The 19,580-nt window shown below is 53.8% G+C and overlaps 1 protein-coding gene across 4 annotated transcripts in view; it reads left to right on the top strand.

The window, feature by feature from the left end:
• Positions 1–19,580, top strand: part of UMODL1 (uromodulin like 1) — a 64,583-nt gene that overhangs the window by 21,256 nt on the left and 23,747 nt on the right. For all 4 annotated transcript variants that reach the window (XM_074389232.1, XM_074389231.1, XM_074389230.1 and 1 more), the window contains 6 exons: positions 5,484–5,738; positions 7,738–7,850; positions 9,455–9,674; positions 14,739–14,876; positions 15,925–17,001; positions 18,542–18,799. In XM_074389232.1, the coding sequence (XP_074245333.1) occupies positions 5,484–5,738; positions 7,738–7,850; positions 9,455–9,674; positions 14,739–14,876; positions 15,925–17,001; positions 18,542–18,799 (2,061 nt within the window). The remainder of the gene's footprint in view (positions 1–5,483; positions 5,739–7,737; positions 7,851–9,454; positions 9,675–14,738; positions 14,877–15,924; positions 17,002–18,541; positions 18,800–19,580) is intronic.

Below are 19,580 nucleotides of genomic sequence, written 5' to 3'. Positions count from 1 at the left end.
CAGGCAGGAGCCCTTGTACCCAGCCTAAAGTTCTGATTGGCTGGCTCTTCTCAGTGTCTTGCGGGCAAGGGGTGGAGGGAGTGGACCAGTTCCCAGAGCCAGCTGTGGATGTGGGGGGCTCCAGGGTCAGATCTGCCTGCCCCCCAACCAGGAATGTTCCCCTCCTATCGGAATGAGGCTGTGTGGGGAGAGCCGCCTCGCCTTCTGCCTGCTGGTAGATGAATCCCTGGTACCCCGCAAAGAGCAGGCACTCCCTAGATGTTTCCTGGATCACTGTGGCCATCCCCAGAGTCTCCAGGTATTACAAAAAAAAAAAAAAAAAAAGAAAAGAAAAAAAAAGGCAAGTTCCAGCCCAGATCTGGCAGCAAAACACTCAGAACACTCTACTACCCTGCAGTACGTGGCCTTGAGATCCACTTAGACCTGCATGCCCCCTCCACACACCACAACACCCACTAAGCTCTGCAAAGAACCGTCTATAGGTTTCTACTCCGTGGCTTCCAGGGTGAGAGTCCTGTCCCTTTTGTGAGCACAGAAGATTGAAAAACAGGTAGTTTCCAAATAGTTATTTTTACCCTGGTCAGTCATCTGGAAAAATATTAGATTCTATTCGTGGTTGGCAGTCACACTCTGCTGTGTTGCTCAGCACAGTGAGCTGCCAGATTGCATCAGGACACAGGGCCGCTCGAGCAACCTCCACACACAAACGGGAGGTCCTGGCTTCACTTCGGATAGGGCAGGACACGCTCATCCGGGGTTGCCAGGTCCGCAACACAGAGTGAATTCCAAGTGCGTGTTGCTAAGGGAAACAGCGGCCCCAGCACCTTCCCTGCTGAGCCAGAGATGGTGACAGCTGCCTGGAAGAAGCAAGGGCCCAGACTGTCAGATGTGGAGAATTCAGGGTGTTTTACCCAGGAAGAGGCAAAGGGCTGGACTGGTGTTCCTACCTGTGGAGGGGAAGGGCTGTGAAGCAGGAGCTCTGGAGCCTGGAGTTTGAATTATCCACATTGTCATGCCCTTGGGTCACACAAACACAGAGTCAAAAGCAGCACTTTCTAGGGCCACATTTTAAGGGGACACTGAAAAGGGTCCCCATTTAAGGGTAACCAAAGGAGGGTGTCCTGGCTAATAAAAAAACAATAACCAAGTTATAGGGGCCTACCTTGGAAGGGAGGGGTCAGGGGTAGAAGGAAGATTTCTAATTTTAAAACACCCCAAGGTCTGTCCAACAAAAGAGAGATTGACCGTAGCGTGTCAGAAGTTGGTTGGTTTTGCAATACAAAGAAAACTCTCTGGCCAGGCACAGTGGCTCACATCTGTAATCCCAGCACTTTGGGAGGCTGAGGCGGGTGGATCACGAGGTCAGGAGTTCAAGACCAACCTGGCCAAGATGGTGAAACCCCATCTCTACTAAACATACAAAAATTAGCCGGGTGTGGTGGCAGGTACCTGTAATCCCAGCTACTCTGGAGGCTGAGGCAGAAGAATCGCTTGAACCCAGGAGGCAGAGGTTGCAGTGAGCTGAGATCATGCCACTGCATTACAGCCTGGTGAAAGAACAAGACTTTGTCTCAAAAAGAAAAGAAAAGAAAAGAAAACTCTCCAAGCTGTGTTGTTCAGCCACAGGAGCAGCTGCCTTGAAAGTTAGTCAAAGAAGAAGGGTTGGGAGATACATAAATTTCCTGGGTTTTCCTAACAGAGACCCCTGAACTAGGTGGCTTCGAACAAGAGAAATGTATCCTTTCACAGTTCCAAAGACCAGAAATTTGAGATAGTTACCACTGGGCCCAAATCAGGATGGCAGCAGGGCTGTGTGCCGCAGGCGCTAGGGGAATTCATTCCTGCCCCTCTGCCCTCTGGTCTCTGTGCCGGAGGTGCTAGGAGAATTCATTCCTGCCCCTCTGCCCTCTGGTGGTTGCCAGCATTCCTTGACTTGTGGCTGCATCACTCCTTCTTCTTGTTGGCTTTTTTGTTGTTGTTGAAAGGGTCTTGCTCTGTCACTCAGGCTGAAGTGCAGTGGCACAATTTTGGCTTACTGCAGCCTCCATCTCCCAGGTCAATTGATCCTCCTACCTCAGCCCCCCACGTCGCTGGGACTACAGACACACATCACCACGTCTGGCTAATTTTTGGATTTTTTGTAAAGATGGGGTCTCACTATATTGCCCAGGCTGGTTTCGAACTCCTGGGCTCAAGCCATCCACCCACGTTGGCCTCACTAAGTGCCAGGATTAGTCGTGAGCCACCATGCCTAGCCCCACTCCATCTTCAAAGTGAGAGTCTTTGTTCTCTCTCCACCTCTCCACTCCAGCTTCATATTGCCTGTGTGTGTGTGTGTGTGTGTGTGTGTAAATCTCCCTGATTCTCTCTTATAAAGACACTTGTGATTGCGTTTAGGATGGACCTGGGAAATCCAGGATAATCTTTCCGTCTGAAGATACTTCACTGAATCACATCTGCAAAGATTTCTTTTCCAAATAAGGTCATATTCTTAGGTCGCAGGGATTAGGACCTGGTATCTTTGAAGGTCATGATTCAGCCTACTACCGTGATAGGGTAGCTTAGTAGCAGAGCAGGTGAACTCTGCCATTTGCTATTGTTCAGCTTTGCCATTTACCACCTCATTGACCTTTCTAGCCCTCAGTTTTGTCCTCTGTAAAATGGGGATCCTAGATCCTATTCCCTGGGATTGCTGTAAGGACTGCAGAAGATACCATGCCTGGTGCACACAAGACCCAGGAAACTTTACCTATAACCATGTCGCCAATAGCTTGGCTGGTTTGTGACATGGATGTCATGGGAGGGAGTGCTGCAGGGGGCTCATGCCAGGGAGTTAATTCATAGCTCCCTGCAAGTTCCTACCATGGCTGTTAATGCAGGCTGTGCTGGCTTGGACACTGTGGACGTTAACTCAGCATTGTTTTCTCAGTGCTTATGGTGATGCTGGGTGCATAGTAGATGCTCAAAAAAAAAAAAAAAAAAAAAAGAGCCATAAGAAATTGGTGCCCTCATTGGTCAAACATGGTCAAATATGGACAATGCCAAATGCCTCAAAGTAACAGACTGGAGAAAGGGCTGCACAGCTATCGGATGGGAACGTCGGCCTCAGGGAGACTGCATTCCTTTGGATTAGATGAGATTCTCTTTCTCCAGATGCACGCAATCTCTCTTAGCTGCAGAATTCACCGATGGCAGCTTCTGCAGATGCCTCGGAGGGTTTCACGGCGTTTGAAACACCAGGTTTGCAAGTCCCCCATCCAGTGATCCAAAACGCCACTGGTATCTTAAATTAAAAAGGAAATACGTTTATTAAAAGAGGTAAAGTATGCATTGCCAGCCCTGTGCCCTCTGAGCCTTCTTTCCAAACACTATTCCTCTGCGTTCTCTTCAAATTCATACAGACGCCGTTTTAATTTTAACTCCACTCTGCTCGGAAGCACTCCTTATAGAATGTGCTTCTAAGTGGCCGGTAATCTGGGTGGGCCATCTGTTGTCCCACCCATGTGCTCTCTCGCTCCATGTCGAGTTTGAGAGGATGGTAATGAGGAGGCCGGGCTGGAGCTCTGGGTGTGGGCTGGGGGCTGCTGTTCAAGCTGCTGTGCCTGCTCGCGTTGACCCACTTTCCTATCTGCAGGGCGTTTCGCTGTCACCCCATCCTCCACTGATGTGGATAAAAAAAAATGCTTCGGGCTGTGTCCTGACTGCACAAAAATAGAACTGTCAGTGCTTTTAGCAGACTTTTTGGAAAGGCAATTGTAGCCCTTCCTTCCTTTCTCAGTGAGACATATGTTCCCAAGAAACAGACTTTAAAAAGCTGAGTGGTTGTTAGAGGGCCAGGCAGTGGGGGGTCTTTTTGATTTCAGGGTTCCAGTGACCCTGGAGACGGGGGTGCCACCCACAATCTCAGGTCCCTAGCTTTCGGCTACCCTCAGTTGAAGCATTTCTGCTTTTCTTGCCACAAAAGAAAATACCATAAAGTATGAACCAGCATCCATGTCTGGTTCTCTGCTCAGTATGCAGAAAGTCGCTGGACAATCCTGTAAAAAGTATAGATGTGTCTTTTAAAAACTGTGTTCTACCTCGCACCCTAAAAGTGTTATTAGGACGCATCAGAATTTGGATGGATGTCACTAACCCTGTCCGAGTGAAGCCTGTCCAGATTCCAGTAACAGATGCCCATCTACTGGGAGGTGGAGTGGCAGGTTTTCATTGGAAAAGCTCACCTTCACAGGGACCGAGATTCAAAAGAGGCAGCTTAGTCTCGGGTTGGAAGGAAGAGACAGCAGGGCTATCTCACCTGGTGGTGACTGGGCACTACATTGGATTCTGAGCCTCTTGACAGCCAAGGTAAAAAGGGAAATGAGTTGGATTGTTGGTTTTCTCTTTTTTTAATTTGTTATTGAGAGAAAGCAGATACATGTGTCTAAAAACAGAATTTTTTCATGATAATGGAAAGCATATATCCTATCAATCCTTGCATAAAAGGCTTTGGGAAGCCACACATTATGCAATTATTAGTTTCTTTACCATGGTTTTGCAAACTACACTTTAAAAAGTTTCTCATTGCTTTTTTTTTTAATAGAACTTACCTTCCGATGTGAAAATATTGGTGGCTAACCTGGGGGCCATCTAGTTTTTATATAATTCTTACTGCCCAGATACTTGCTGTACAGCCAGAATTTTTTCAACCAAAAAAGAGCTTCAGTGCTCTTTGAGCACTAGAATATATATAGGTTGGTACATCAGAGCTTTGCTCCCTAAGGCATAGATTTCAATAGGAAAGCATAAACAGGGTGATAAAGGAAACAGCCTGAGTCCTGCTTCCTGATGGGTCATTGTTTACTGCGTGATGAGTCAGCCCAGTGCAGAAGTTCTTGTGCAAATGATCAAGTGCTTGTCATGAATCAGAGTGGCTCAGGGCCCTGGGACAGGCTGGCAAGGGAGTATTTGCAGATGTGGCACCGAAACCTTACACTGTCAGGGCCATTGCTACAGATGTTTTCTGTACAATGACTGCTGATGGGTCCCGAAAGAGAGAGAGCGTTCCGACTTTGTAGTAACCACAGATTCTGGACCTCAATGAGCCCCATGACTCAACGCTATTCCCGGTGTAGACCGAGGCACACCTGGATGACCCCCACCCTCTAACATGGCTCAGTGACTGACAGAGGGGCTGTGCTTTCAGCTTCAGACCTCTTCCTTCTCCGTTTCATCTCAGATATCCCGTCACCTAGCGCAATCCTGAACTACCTTCCAAAATTACTCAGAAGCCTGGAGAGAGAGAAGATCGAGGCCTCTGTTTTGAATGAATGGGTTTCATTTATAATTGGTTAAAAAAAAAAAAGCAAGTCCTGTCCCCCATGGGTCAACTTGATCAATAGATCGGCGGGAACCAAGCTGAGGCGAGGCTGCATCACGTGCTTCAGAAGATAAAGCCGCCCTCGCTGACCCTATGCTCGTCTCCTCTTTCCGTGCTTCCACAGATTGCCCTACACTCAGTGACTATATGATCCTCAACGTCACCGGTGGCAGTTTTCAAGTATCCTGGCGTCTGAATTCTACGCAGAACCGCACTTTCTATGTCCGGGTTTACCGGGGTGAGACGTTGCTCAGGAGTGCCAGGACACGGGGCCTGGCACTGGCGGTGTCTGGGCTGGAGGCTGGAGTGCTCTACAGGGTGAAGACCGGCTACCAGGGGTGCGGGGCAGACATCTCCACCACACTGACCGTCAAGACCGGTAAGGCCACCAGCCAGAGACCCACGTTAGCTCGCAAGCTTGCCTCCCTCGATCCCAGGCCTGGGTCGTTTTCCTATAACCAGGGCACCAGTAGTTTCGGACGTCTCTGCATTTCCTCCGTCCCCTCTGAGCTGTCCCACAGCCTGCCCCGCGTGCACTGGCCCGCTGGGACCTTCCCGGGCTCCCTCGCTTCCCTACGTCTCGTCCTGTTCAGGGCTCTCTCTGCCCTGAGAGGGGTGACGTGTGGACTCAGAAGCAGCAATAAGGCATCAGCTAGAGGGAAGCAAAGAAATAAAATTGTAATAATGAAGCAGAAGGTGGCAGCTCCTGGCAGGCAGATCGGGACCTGTCATGCTCACCCTGCGGCGCTGAGGCCGTCTGAGTTCCCTGCCCGTGAGAGGAGCATTGCCATCATTTTCAAGCCTTGCTTCCACGTGATGCGTGTAGAGGGAATGCAGTGCCCGCCATGTTTGTGCTGGGAGGACACTTTTTTTCTTTTTGAGACAGGATCTTGCTCTGTCACTCAGGCTGGAGTGCAGTTGTGCGATCACAGCTCACTGCAGCCTTGACCCCTTGCCTTCAAGTGACCCTGTGATCCTCCCACCTCAGCCTCCCTTGTAGGTGGGACCACAGGCACACACCACCATGCCTGGCTAATTATTTAATTTTTCATAAACATGGAGTCTTGCCAGGTTGCTCGGGCTGGTCTCAAACTCCTGGGCTTAAGTGACCCCAGGAGGTAAAACTCAGGGATCACTTGAGCAGCTCCCTCCCCACCCCACCAACCCCGAGCCCTCAGGAAAAATACTTACATTCCGACATCAGGCACAAATAATTTGGAATACTCTAGAAGACTCTTGAATTACCAATCTATTCCACATCTCAGCATCTTCTTTGCTTCTCCATATTATACAAATGCTTTTTTTTTTTTTTTTGTAGAGCCTTTTTTAAGCAGCTCAATTTGCGCTTGTCTAATTCCACCTTGTCTAATTTCTCCTTGTCATGAGCCTGTGACGCTGGGAGGCAGCAGGTGTTACGGTGGCAGCTGACGCCTAGAGCCTCCAGGGAGTCCAATTCCAGGGCCCTGGAGGAGGCCGCCTGTCCACAGGGCTCTGGGATTTGTCGGGGCCTGAGAGATGGGGGACACAAGGGGTGCCCCTCCCTCTTGCTAAGACAGGAGATCTACAGGGGCCCTAACTGGGAAATATACAACATACAACATTGATGGCATTTCTGCGGCCTTAAGTGTGGCGTGCATAGGTGACACACTCTCTGATGGCCCATAGCTTGCCAGCTGGGAGAGGGCCAGGGTGGGGCACAGCTGTGGGTGGCTGTTAGATAACTGGACAACGGTGCAGAACTGTGGTTGGTCTGCTCCTGAGCCCGCTGGCTCTTGGGTTGTGCATGCTGGGTTTCCTCTTAGTAATGAGAGACGAATATTCCCGTGTCCCATCTTGAACCTTTTCTCCATCTTTGTTAATGTCCAAAAATAAGGCAACCTCTCTTGTACGTGAGCAACCCTACCAGATTGACTGTCACAGAGCATGTTCTTGAGAGGTGGGACTTTCAGAGCTAAATTCTGGGACGTCCCCAGGCAGGTTGGAATCTGTAGGTCACCCTGATGTTGGAGGCCTGAGTAAGGGCCCCATGTGAGTACACGCTGGGCCCTGTGATTGTGAATAGGGCAAAGGAAAGCTGCAGTCACCCCACAGGAAAGGATCCTCTGGGCGCTGGTTGAATCCCAGGTTCTGTGGGTATGGCCTGTGTGTGACGTGTGTACCTCCTTCCTGGGATGCCTCTGCCCTAGACGTAAAAGTGTGTGTTCATTCTTTCATTTCTTACATTTATTTCCCCCAATTAGGATACCTCAATCTAAGATTCATGCCTCAATCTATTAAAAAAAAAAATTCCTCGCCAAAGAATAGGCTTCATGGAAAACATTAACAGAAAGGAGTGCGACTTTTGACCACAGGCTGATTCGTTTCATTGTCTGTTTCAGAAGCCCGGGTATTTGAAGTCAGAATAAAGATCATAAACCGGAACTTGACGGAGCAGTTACGTGACCTCAGCAGCGTGGAGTACCAGGACTTTTCTAGACAACTGCTTCACGAGGTAAAGCCACAATGCACACACAGAAACCTTTTCTTGGGTGTTTTGAGTGAGGCCATCACACAGAAGCCGTTAATTCCTGCCCAGCTCTTCCTCTGGGATTGTGGCAAAAATACATGTTATTTCTGCTTCAGGGGAGGCCAGACGCAAATCGCACAGTAATTTCTCAAAAGCTTCCCCCCTGCTTTCATTTGGTACTTAATCCAGATACTGGGGCCATCCATCTTTAAAATGCGTGCCTTTATTCAAATGGTCTACACCACTTAATCCTACTGCTGGGTTTTCTGTGGAAGCTTCTGTCTGAGGGCTCTGTCTTCCATCTCTGGGGTAGCTTCATTAGCGAAGCATCTACTGACAGTCACGGCATCCATTCCTCCCTCGTGGCTAAAGGGAGACATCAGCAGACAGCCAGGGAGAATTGGGCCAGTGTGGAGCACCATCTATCCACAGATGGGGCGTTGGAGAGAAGAGGGACTTTCTAAGCTGCCAAGAGTCATATAAGGTCTGAGGTTTTACCCTCCCTGCAAACTCACAAGTGAGTCTGCCACAGTTTCATGGATACTGGCAGAAGACATGAGACTCCTGGGCCAGAGACAAAAGACTGTATTACTCACAGCACAGCAGGCAGCACGCATGTGCTTTTGTGCCATTTCCTGCACCTGAGTCCCACAGAGGTGATGCACAGGGGCCCAGGGGAGTGAGGAGCACAAAGTGGGTCTGCACCTGAGCTGCGGAACCCTGATCCCAGGGAACCTGAATCTTTTGTAATGGGTGCAGGCACTCGCTCCAGAAGTAGAAATTATCTGTTACATTGGACAGTAACAAGCCTGCCCTTTGCTCTGGAGGGGGCCACTATCTCTGCCTGTTCACTATGCAAACATCCTTGGAAAGATATTCTGGAACAAAAGGGCAGTTAGTGCTTCTACTTGCAAGATGTGTAGAAATGCCGGAGAGCCGCAGAGGAATGCTTCCCAACATTCACCTGCAGGGGAATCCAGTTTTGAATGTTTTCAGATAATTCCTTCCTTTTTAATGTTAACTCATTGTATATGCAAGTGTGGGGTGGTGGAAAGGCAGGGAACCAGGCTGGTATCTCCCTTGCTTGGGCATGGGTAGTCCTGAGCACCTGGCTCCATGTGTGTGTTTTCTGCAGGATACAGCCTAGTAAGTGAGGGGACAGCTCCAAATGGCCATAGGCATCGCTCCTTGGTGGGGCCTCTCCATCTCTCAATCCATCCATCAATCAGCCCAGTAGTCTTTCTCACACTCTCACATGTGACCTTCGCACCAGTTTTCAGGACACTCAAGAGGGGATTGTTCATCTGATGCTCCAGGACTGGGAGCTTGATTGCAGTGGTCACTGTGAGTCTCCAGCACACACCAGGCCAGGCCCGGCCGGCCCAGCGAGAGCTCAGCTCAGGTGCTGGGAACGGGAGGCTCTCTGCTTGCTCTGAGAGGTCGGCTGCTGGGTGCCTCCTGTTGATTGCAGAGGAGACACACGGGTCCATGCGCCATCCATCGGTCGTGCCTGGAACCCTGCTTAATGGTGGTGAAGACGTGCGTGGATGTCTGCCCTGTCTGAGTAGCTGCTGCCTCTTCTTGGCTAGGTTGAGAGCTCCTTTCCGCCGGTGGTGTCTGACTTGTACCGAAGTGGGAAACTGAGGATGCAGATCGTGGCTCTCCAGGCGGGAAGCGTGGCCGTGAGGCTCAGGCTCACCGTGCAGGACCCCAAGATTCCTGTGGGTGTCTCCGCGCTGGCCCCCATGCTCCAGCCCCTGCTGGCAAGCACGGTGTTCCAGATTGACCAGCAGGGGACACTCGTGCAAGGTACAGTCTGGCCACCCGCTCTGCTGCCTGCTGCCCTCCAGCTCAGAAGTCCTCTTGGCGACTTTATTTGAGTCAGTCTTTCCTTTATCTCAAAGGGTAAAGAAATGCAAATCCTTATTCTAGCTTCCTCCACCAGAACCAGGGGCTGGGGCAGTAGCCCTGAACAGCCCACCTGCGTCTTACTGGTCAGCCCAGGACACTGAATGGAACGGGGCTGGAGGGTCCCCTCTGGGGAAGGGGACAGGAGTTCACTGTGCCTGTGGTCAGGGCCCCCCAGTGCTTCTGGGCAGCTGTGCAATTGCCCACCTGTGGGTCTATTTTTTTGAGACAGAGTTTTGCTCTTGTTACCCAGGCTGGAATGCAATGGCATGATCTCAGCTCACTGCAACCTCCGCCTCCTGGGTTCAAGTGATTCTCCTGCCTCAGCCTCCTGAGTAGCTGGAATTGCAGGTGCCCACCACCACGCCTGGCTAATTTTTGTATTTTTAGTAGAGACATGGTTTCACCCTGTTGGCCAGAATGGTCTCACCATGTTGGCCAGCTCAGATTATCCACCCAACTTAGCCTCCCAAAGTTCTGGGATTATAGGTGTGAGCCACCGTGCCCAGCCTCTGTGGGTCTATTTCATTACCCTGTGTGTTATTTCATTTTACTTGGTGTTGCCTTGAAGCAGGAGGTCATGGACAGAGGACAGCTGAAAAGACAGAGAGATAAAGAGAGAGACAGAGAGGCACGGAGAGCAGGGTTTTGCTGTCCCACAGCAGGCACAAAGCTCTCTCCTCGCTCGGAGGCCAGACGTAGTCTCTCCATCCACAGGCTCCAGTTTTGGGCTCAATCTGTGGAGTGAGCGTCTCCTGGGGTGCTGGGTCTTGGAGCTCAGCCACATGCTTGCTTGCTGTCCCAAACTTCCCCCACCAGGAGGTGCTGGGAAGAACTGGGGGCGGGGGTGTGTTGGGGGCATCTGCGCTTCAAAATCGTGCCTGGAAACCTCAGCCTGGGGGTCACTCTGTTTACTTGGCAGCCCCTAAGGATGGAGATACTGCAATGGCCCTTGTACCTAGTAAGACCCCACCTAGCTGGGCTGCAGGGTAGAGCCTAAGGGTGGGTCCACAGTGTATGCCCCCAGCAGGGTGCTCAGCGTGTGACCCCGTGATCCAGCCTTCAGAGGGATCCAGCCTTCAGACGGATGCAGCCCAGCCCGTCCTCCACACCTCCCTGCCTCCCTCCCCCTGTCCCCTGGGACCGGGGCTCGGGCGATGCTGCAGCCCGGCCAAAGGAGCACTTGGACAGCAGGGATGTCATGGTTGAATGGTGGCCCCTCCAAAAAGATATGTTCACCTGGAATTTCAGAATGTGACCTTATTTGGAATAAGGATCTTTGCAGATATGATTAAGGTGAGGATGTCAAGATGAGGCCCTCCTGCCGCTGGATTTGGGGTGGGCCTGAAGTCCAGCGACAAGTGTCTTTTTATGAGACAAGAGGTGGAGACACAGATGCAGAGGCCAAGTCTGGAGTGATGCAGTCACAAGCTGAGGACTCATGGCGCCACGAGATAGGACACCGGAAGAGGCACAGGAAAGCCCCTTTTACTGGAGCCCAGAGGGAGGGCAGCCCGGCTGATATCTTGAGTTTGGACTTCTGGCTTCTGGAATGGCGGGAATACATCATCTGTGTCGTTTCAGGACCCCCAGCTGGTGGTGTTCAGGATAGCAGCCACAGGAGGCTCATGTCTTGCATCCTGAGGACTGGATGCTCTGTCTTAAGTATTCCCATCGCCCATACCCCATGCAGTTCCAGTGGCCCCGCAGAAGGTGTTAAGCTCCTTGGGCAGGCTCTTGCCCGGCAGGGTCCCCGCAGGCTTTGGGTTGCTTCCTACACGTTTCAGAGCTGAGGTGCTGCCGCGGGCCAGTCCCTGAGCTGTGGGGTTGGCTGTGTGGCCAGCAATGGTCATGCCTTGGTCTGTGCGTGGCTGGGGAGACAGCCCTGCCTCTGCTATTTTTTGGCTCCGTTACCGCTGGTGTCTTCAGACTCCAGGGCTGGGGGAGGAACCATGAGCACCGCCCCCACCTGGGGAGGCAGCATGAGGCCCGAGCCCAGCTTCCAGGGGGACTCCCGCCCCACCTTCACAGCGAGGACCTGCAGAAGACATTTGATACCACTCTGCAAAAACAAAAAACAAAAAACAAAAAACAAACCAAAAAAAAACACCAAGAAACCAGAACACAAAAAGAGCTCCTTGGAAGAAGAAAAGGCATTTGTGCTGTGGTCCACGTGGAAACACGGTCATTGGCACACCTGGAGCTTCCTTGAGTCATTCAGGAGCACGCACTGCCGGTGGGTGAGGAGGGCTGCAGCCCGTGCAGGGGTCATGTTGTCATGACCTTGTCTGTACCCTTAGGCCATCCATCCTGGGGCCTGGGGTTTCCTGAGCCAGTCATGGTGAACCGTGTAGGTGGCCACGTTTCCAGTCCTTTCCCGGGAGGATACACCCTATGCTGGGAGGCCTGGAGGCCGAGCCAGCCCTGTGCCAAGGAGCCGCCCGCTCACAGCGCAGCCAGGCCTCCTGCTCACCGCCTCATAGGAGGCGGCGGGACGGGTTGGAATCCCAGCTCTGACACTCACTATGCGACGCTACACAGATGACTTCCTCTTTCTGGGCCTCAGGATGCTCCTCTGTGAAATGAGATTACAGCAACATGCCCCCTCCTGTGGTGGGGGCGGGAAATCAAGGGACAATGCCTGTGTGGGTTTGGCCCAGCGCCTGTGCGTGGCGACGGGGCATTTCTGATGTTCCTCCCGCGTTCAGGGTTAACCCTCTTCCAGGATTGACTTTCATATCTTGGCTGAGAGCTCACCTAGGAAGGTCCCCTAGCAACCGTTGGGTTCCCACTGGTCCTTCCTGGTCCCGGGGCTCCTCTCTCTGCCCCTCACATCACTCTCATTCAATTTCTTGCTCCTAACAGCACGGCCCCTGCTCGTCCTCTTCCCCATTCTCAGGAGAGATTCTCATACCGTGCCTGTTTGTCCTAGAGTGAGGGCCACCACTGGGCTTCTGCGGGGCACCGCTGTGAACCTCTGTACCGACCTTGGCCAGAGGAGCGGGACCCCCGCTGGCATCCTTCTGCATGAGAGACCGTGTGGGTCTTCTGGGGCCCCAGAATCACACTGCTTCTCCTGCAGCCAGTCAGAGTAGATTGAGCTGAGCTCCCCAAAGCTTTCGGTTGGGCCCCTGCTCCCACCGGCCTCGCCACTATGCCAGGCCTTTCCAGCCCCTCTGCAGAGTGGGAGAAAGGCCGTGAGCGAGGGTCCTGGCCTGGGGCTGTCCGTTCCCCTCGCCTGCTGGCCAGGCTCACCTATTGCAGGCTGCTTCCTTTCCTTAGGCTCGCGGGCACCGCGGTTTGTCCAGCGTCCATTCATGGTGGCATTATGCCCAGGTGCTCTGTGCCCTCTTTCTCCTAGTGTGAATCTGACACATGGCCCCAGGAGGGTCTGAGGGGCATCACTTCCAGAGAACACCCTGGGCCCTGAATGACAGCTCATGGTCCTACAGAGGAACCTACGCCTTGCTGGGACAGAGTGGCCCAGGGGGTCCGGGGTCTGTACCTGCTCCCAGACCCTCTCCAGCTTGTTGTTCTGGGTGGGGCCAGCTCAGGAGGGGCACCTGGGCTGGGAGCCTCTGGAGCAGCTGCCCCCACCACTCCAGGAGAGGGCTCAGCCCTTGTCCCAGCTGAAGGGCCACTGGGAGGAGCGTACAGCATCCTGCCCTGGGCTCCCGCCCCCTCAGTGCCCACGCCTGGCCAGCCCGGGAGGCTGCAGAGGCTCACTGGCAGCTCTTCTGCTCCCACACCTGCCTCTTCCTTTGAACTGCAGGGCCGGCAAGCCTCAAGGCTTAATGCAAGACTAAATACAGCTGTCAGCGCCTTCCTCTGAGCTTACTTGGGAGCTGTCTGGGGGAACGGGGGAGTGAAGACTAGGTGAATCACCACGCACCAGAATAGACACCAGGTGCTTGGTGGTTTGAGCCAGCGTCTTGCCTGGCGCCTCTGCTGTCCTCTGTGGACAGCAGCCCAGCCAGCCTACGCTCCAGCCCCAACCCAGAGCACCCCAGGAGAGGTACCTGCAGGCTGGAGGTTGAGTAGCCCCCCCAGGAAAAGGTGTGGGCTGGCACCAGCGGTGTTCTGACGGCAAGGCAGCCTCCGGGCCATGCCAGCGTGGTGGCACAGCTGTTGCGTTGTTCTCCGGCGAAGCTGCTTCTGTGGAGACAGAAGCAGCACACAGGAAAAACCATGCAAGGAGCCTCTAAGCACTCAGCGGCAGCATTTTCTTTGCATGCACCTGAACTGGTCCCGCATCATGGCTTAAGTTCCAACTGAGTCGGAGCTTCTCTGGCACTCTGGGCATGGGTTGGTTCCTGGGCACCTCCACCTGCAGCTTTGCAGAAAGCACTCACAGAAGGCACTGTCACCATCTTGCAGGGCCCGCTCCGATGACCCCTGCTCAGTCACCCCCATGGGAACTGCGTTGTCCTTGTCCCCGCCCACCTTCCCCTAGGCAGGCCCCCCAGTGACATGACTTCCCACGTCTTTGGGGCACAGGAGGAAGCGCACACCCACTGAGTGGTCTAAAATGGCGTGGCAAGTTCATGTTAGACTCCGGTGGACCCCCGCCCCGGCTCAGTCATTTTTCTGTTTCTTGGTTGAGCAGTAAGTACTGGAGAATGTGGGCACATTAGGGAGAGGAGAAAGCAGTTCAACTTTTTGGGTGTGGAAACAGAGAATAAATAAGAGAGGGATATGTGCACACCTGTGGGTGCTAATATCACCTAAAGGAACCAACGTTTCCTAATCTTTGTCCCCAAATTAGCCAACCAATGTGAAAGTAGACATGGGCAGGCCACAAGCTGCCATGAGGGTGTTGGACGATGCCCTACGTCTGCCCCAAAAGTGCCCCTGCTCCGGCCATTCACTGCAAAGATGGCCAGGGAGAAGTCCTTCCGCGTGGGTCTGTCTTCTGATCACTCTGGCCATTTTCTCCTGGGTCTTGTCTTGTGTCTCCCCCGGCAGACTGGGACGAGTGCTTGGACAGTGCGGAGCACGACTGCGCGCCGGCTGCCCAGTGCGTCAATCTGGAGGGCTCATACACCTGCCAGTGCCGCACAGCCAGGGACGCCATGCCCTCCCGTGCGGGCCGGGTCTGTGAGGGTGTGTATTCTCCCCTACACCACCAACTCCGGGAAGGGCCACTGCGTGGGGATCTGGGGGTGAGACAGGGTCCGATTCTCCATCAGGCGCAGTGCTGAGGACCTCTGGTCATGTTAGGGGCTCACGGAAATGTTTCCTTTCAATTTCTTTTAAAACCAGAAGAGAAATTAATAGAAGGATAGTAAATATACATAAAACAATGAATCCAGCCTGGATGACACTCATCTCTATCCAAATGCCATTATAAAGTGTAATTTTTGATAGATTTTTAAGTGGAGAGGCACAGGGGTCCATGAAGGCCAAGTTCCTTGGGCCCACAGAAGTCGCGAGGGGGGCCCCTGAACTCTAGAGCTGCTGAATCAGCCCCACATCTTTTCTGTGGGATCGTTCTGACGGGTGGGTCGGGGATACCTGGAGGGCTGAGTTGAGCAGCAGGAGGAGGCCACATGCAGACCTAAAATGCAGTGACTGATTAGCAATGTCCGCCCGGGCACGGGGGTGGCAGAGGCACCCACACACCGGCTTGCCAGCCCCCGACGAGGCCTTTCTAGCTGGAAGTCAGCGGCTGAGGCCTGTTCCCTGGGAGAATATTCCTTAGCCGCGGCGTGTGCTGACCGCTTCCTAACATTCCACGCTTGACTTCTCCTGCGTTTTTTATTTACCTAATGTCCTGCAAGCCGATGGCAGCACCAAGTCCCACACTGAGCACAAATCTGGGGGACGTTGTCCCATTTTCCAAAGTCCTGATGGATCAGTCTGAGGCTTGTGAGAACCAAGCCCTGCATTCAAGTTGGGGTTGTGTAGCCCCGCGCCAGGTGGATCCCTCACCCTCAGCTTCAGTTTCCTCATTTATCCATCAGAAATGCGTGACTTGCCTTCAGGGAGCCCCAGGGAGCCCCAGGGAGCTTGTAAACACCGGCCGGTGAGGCACTCCTGAACGCTGGCTGAGCCCGCCTGCTTCCCTTGCCTAGCTCCACATGGATGCAGAGCTGTCCTGCTGCACGTGGGTGGGATCCAGCAGGCTCTGACAGTGGATGTGTTTTGGCAGGTGACCTGGTGAGCCCCACGGGCGGTGGGCTGTCTGCGGCAGCAGGGGTCACGGTCCCAACTCTTGGCACAGGAACAACAGCCGTCGGCTTAGAGAACTTCACCTTGTCACCCAGCCCTGGGCACCTTCGGGGCACCCCAGCAGCAGGCCAGGCCTGGACCCCAGGGCCCCCACCCAGGAGAGGGGGCAGCAGTGTGGTTGGGTATGACAGGAATAACACAGGAAAAGGTGTGGAGCAGGAGGCGCCCAGCACTGCCCCAGGTTTGGGGATGGACCAGGGGAGCCAGGCAAACTCTAGTCAGGGGAGCACCAGCCAGGGGAGCACCAGCCAAGGGAGCACCAGCCAGGCAAGTCCTAGCCAGGCAAACCCTAGCCAGGGGAGCCCCAGCCAGGCAAACCCCAGCCAGGGGAGCACCAGCCAGGGGAGCCCCAGCCAGGCCAACCTCAGCCAGGTGAGCCACAGCCAGGGGAGCTCCAGCCAGGGGAGCCCCAGCCAGGCAAGTCCCAGCCAGGCAAGTCCCAGCCAGGCAAACCCCAGCCAGGGGATCACCAGCCAGGGGATCACCAGCCAGGGGAGCACCAGCCAGGGGAGCACCAGCCAGGTGAGCACAAGCCAGGCAAGTCCCAGCCAGGCAAGTCCCAGTCAGGCAAACCTCAGCCAGGGGATCACCAGCCAGGGGAGCACCAGCCAGGGGAGCACTAGCCAGGCAAACCCTAGCCAGGGGAGCACCAGCCAGGGGAGCACCAGCCAGGGGAGCCCCGGCCACAGGAACACTGTCGGGGTGATGGGCACCACCTCCTCCCTCAAGGCTCCGGGGTCAACCCACAGCTTCCCTCCTGGGGCCACAGATGGCCCACTGGCCCTCCCTGAACAGTTACTGGGAAACTCCACCATGGAGCCATCCTGGCCTTCCCCTACCAAGGGCCCCAGTGGCCATGTCATGTGGCATGCCACCCGTCCCACCTGGGAAACACTTCTGAATCCCATGTGGCTGCAAAATGAGGACAGTGGACCCTCCAGCTCTGCAGACCTGCCATCGACCCCCACCCTTACACCTCTGAAGAGCCCTGCCTGTGGTGAGTTCCTTCAATGGTGCATGCTGGGGCCCAGGACCAAGAGGGGCCATGCAGCCTGTGTGAGCCTCGGGTGGCAAAGCCCCTGCAGCCGTGGGGGCACAGGCTGCAAATGTGGCCCAGGTGGCATCCTCATCTTGTGCATGAGGAAACCGGGGTGTCCAGCAGACGGTTTCTGGTTGAATTAGGAAGGCAGCTTGGTCTTCTCACCTGTCCCAGCCCTCTCTTCCCACCTCACAGGGCTCCCTGTTTGCAGCGGCGGGGGCAGAGGTCTGCCTCAGGAGCAGTCTTTGGGCTTACTTGTCACATTAGGTACTGGAGCCATCCCCTGAGGTGCTGGCCACCCCAGCTGTCCTGCCTCCTAGCAGGGCTGTGCCCCAGCCTCCCCAGCCCTGATCAATGTGATGACACCCCACAGCAACTCTGCACCCCCAGGAATGCTGCACACCCATAGCTGTGTTGTGTATGCCCTGTTCCACCCCCTCGGCTGTTCCGTCACCCTCTCAAGTGTTCTGCAGCCCAGCAGCTGCTCTGCGCACCAACGTGTGCTGCACCCCAACCTTTCTGCACCCCTGGCTTTTCTGTGCTCCAGCTGTTCTGAACCTCCCCAACTGTTCTGTATCTCCCCAGCTGCCCTGTGACTCCCCAGCTGCTTCGTGCACCCCCAGCTGCTCTGCCCACGGCTGTTCCGTGCTTCCCCAGCTGTTCTGCACCCTCACAGGGGCTCTGCCTTCAGCTTTTCTGCACACCCAGCAGTGTTTCGTACTTCCCTCTGCTCTACACATCCAGGGTTCCTGCACCCCCTTAGCTGTTTTGCACTCCTTGTCCTACTGTAACCCCCAGCAATTCCATGTTACCTGTAGAATATTTAGCCATCACCAAGCCCCCAAGTGACATCTCGGGAAATTCACAGCAGATCAGTGCAGGAACTGGGTCTCGGCCGTGACAGTCCTGTGAGCTTGCAGAGATAGCCTGCCTCTAGATTTCACCCAAATGAACTGTTAAAAGTGATCTCCATCAGTGCATTTCCTCTGCTTAGCAGGACAGGCTCCAAGACTAAATTCTTAAGCCCATGTAAGTCAGTATTACCAAGGGACCTAGGGTCTTTCCGTAAGAATGGCTCTCTAGCCAGCATTGTCACCAATCCTGACCCTTAGATGGACCCTGGGTAAATCCACCCAAGGGTCAAGAGTGGACAGTCCATCTGAGGAGCCACCAAGAACCTTCTCGAGAAGCCTTCATTTTGGGGAATGCAGGGGCCTCAGGGATGTATATGAACCATCTGCTGAAAGAAAACAAAACCAGAAGCCATTTGCTATCATCCTGAGGAGGGGCAGGGGTGCAGTCCCAGGAAGCCCAGGCTCGGGAGCTTCGTACAGGATCCTACTCACACATCACAAGACTTACCTTGGTGGACATCACCTGCAAATCACTTATGTCCCCATGGTGATGAATTGGATTTTTGGTATTGGGGGAGGCTTCTTTTCTCCTTTCTCCTAGGAATGACTTGATTTAATTTTGGTGTTTACATTGCGCTTCCCAGTTCCCGTCTCCATTGGGAGGATCGTGGTCTCCAATGTGACCAGCACAGGTCTCCACCTGGCATGGGAGGCGGGTCTTGCTCTGGGCTCTGCCTTCCAGCTCACTCTGACTTCTGCGTGGAGCCCCACTGTGGTCCTAGAGACCTGGAACACGAGTGTGACCCTGTCGGGGCTGGAGCCTGGGGTCTTGCACCTGGTAGAGATCGTGGCCAAAGCATGCGGGAAAGAAGGAGCCAGAGCTCGTCTGAAAGTGAGGACAGGTAATGAGCTCCCATTTGTTTTTAAAGAGAGGAATGAAAGGTCTGAAAGAGACCTTTCGGTGGGTTAAGGCTTCAGAGAGCTGGATTTGTCTATGGGCTGCGAGGTGTCATTGTTCCTCTCAGCTTAGGGGTATCCGGCCAGCTTCATCCTCAGCAGGCGTGCAACAACATCCAGGTAGGAGGCAGCTTATTCAGGAAAAGGCATTAGGCAGCCTTCGGGCACAGGCAGAGGGCTGCAGACTGCGCCTGGGGACTGCGGGTACTGGCCTGCCCGTGTCCTTGTGGGGACGTGGCACAGAAAACATCTGCGGTGCCCGTCTGTGAGCTGCACCCACCCCGTCTGACCTCAACAGTCTCAAACGACTTGGCTTTCAGGAAGGACATCAACAGATAATCAACAGGCACACAGACGATCTGTGAGCAGCCTGCTGGAGCTGGAGCCCGGGGCCACAAAGTAGAGAATTGAGCAATAATGAATCAAACAGAGACTCTGCTGCATTGGAGCTGAGCCGTGACAATGTTACATGTACTTGGATGAAATTCCTATTTTTTCCATTAGCATTGCCATGTGGGTATTTTCTTCCGTGTACCTTTCCTGAATAGTCAAGGGCATTCGTGAGGTTGCAGGTCGGTTTTCACACCGTCGGCAGCTTCCCAAGCGTTGGCAGCAGTGGTCTGTGCAGTGGGGTGCGCACTCCTTGAGGGAGGTATAAGATGGCCTATTGGGATGCAGTAATAAGAGTTTAGAATGTTTGTGTATGTTCTTTAAAGCACCGGTCAG

Source organism: Saimiri boliviensis, chromosome 18 (assembly GCF_048565385.1).
Source record: "Saimiri boliviensis isolate mSaiBol1 chromosome 18, mSaiBol1.pri, whole genome shotgun sequence".
NCBI classification, from domain to species: Eukaryota; Metazoa; Chordata; class Mammalia; order Primates; family Cebidae; genus Saimiri; species Saimiri boliviensis.
The sequence above is the reverse complement of the archived record's forward strand: the minus strand, read 5'-3'. Positions and strand labels throughout refer to the sequence as shown.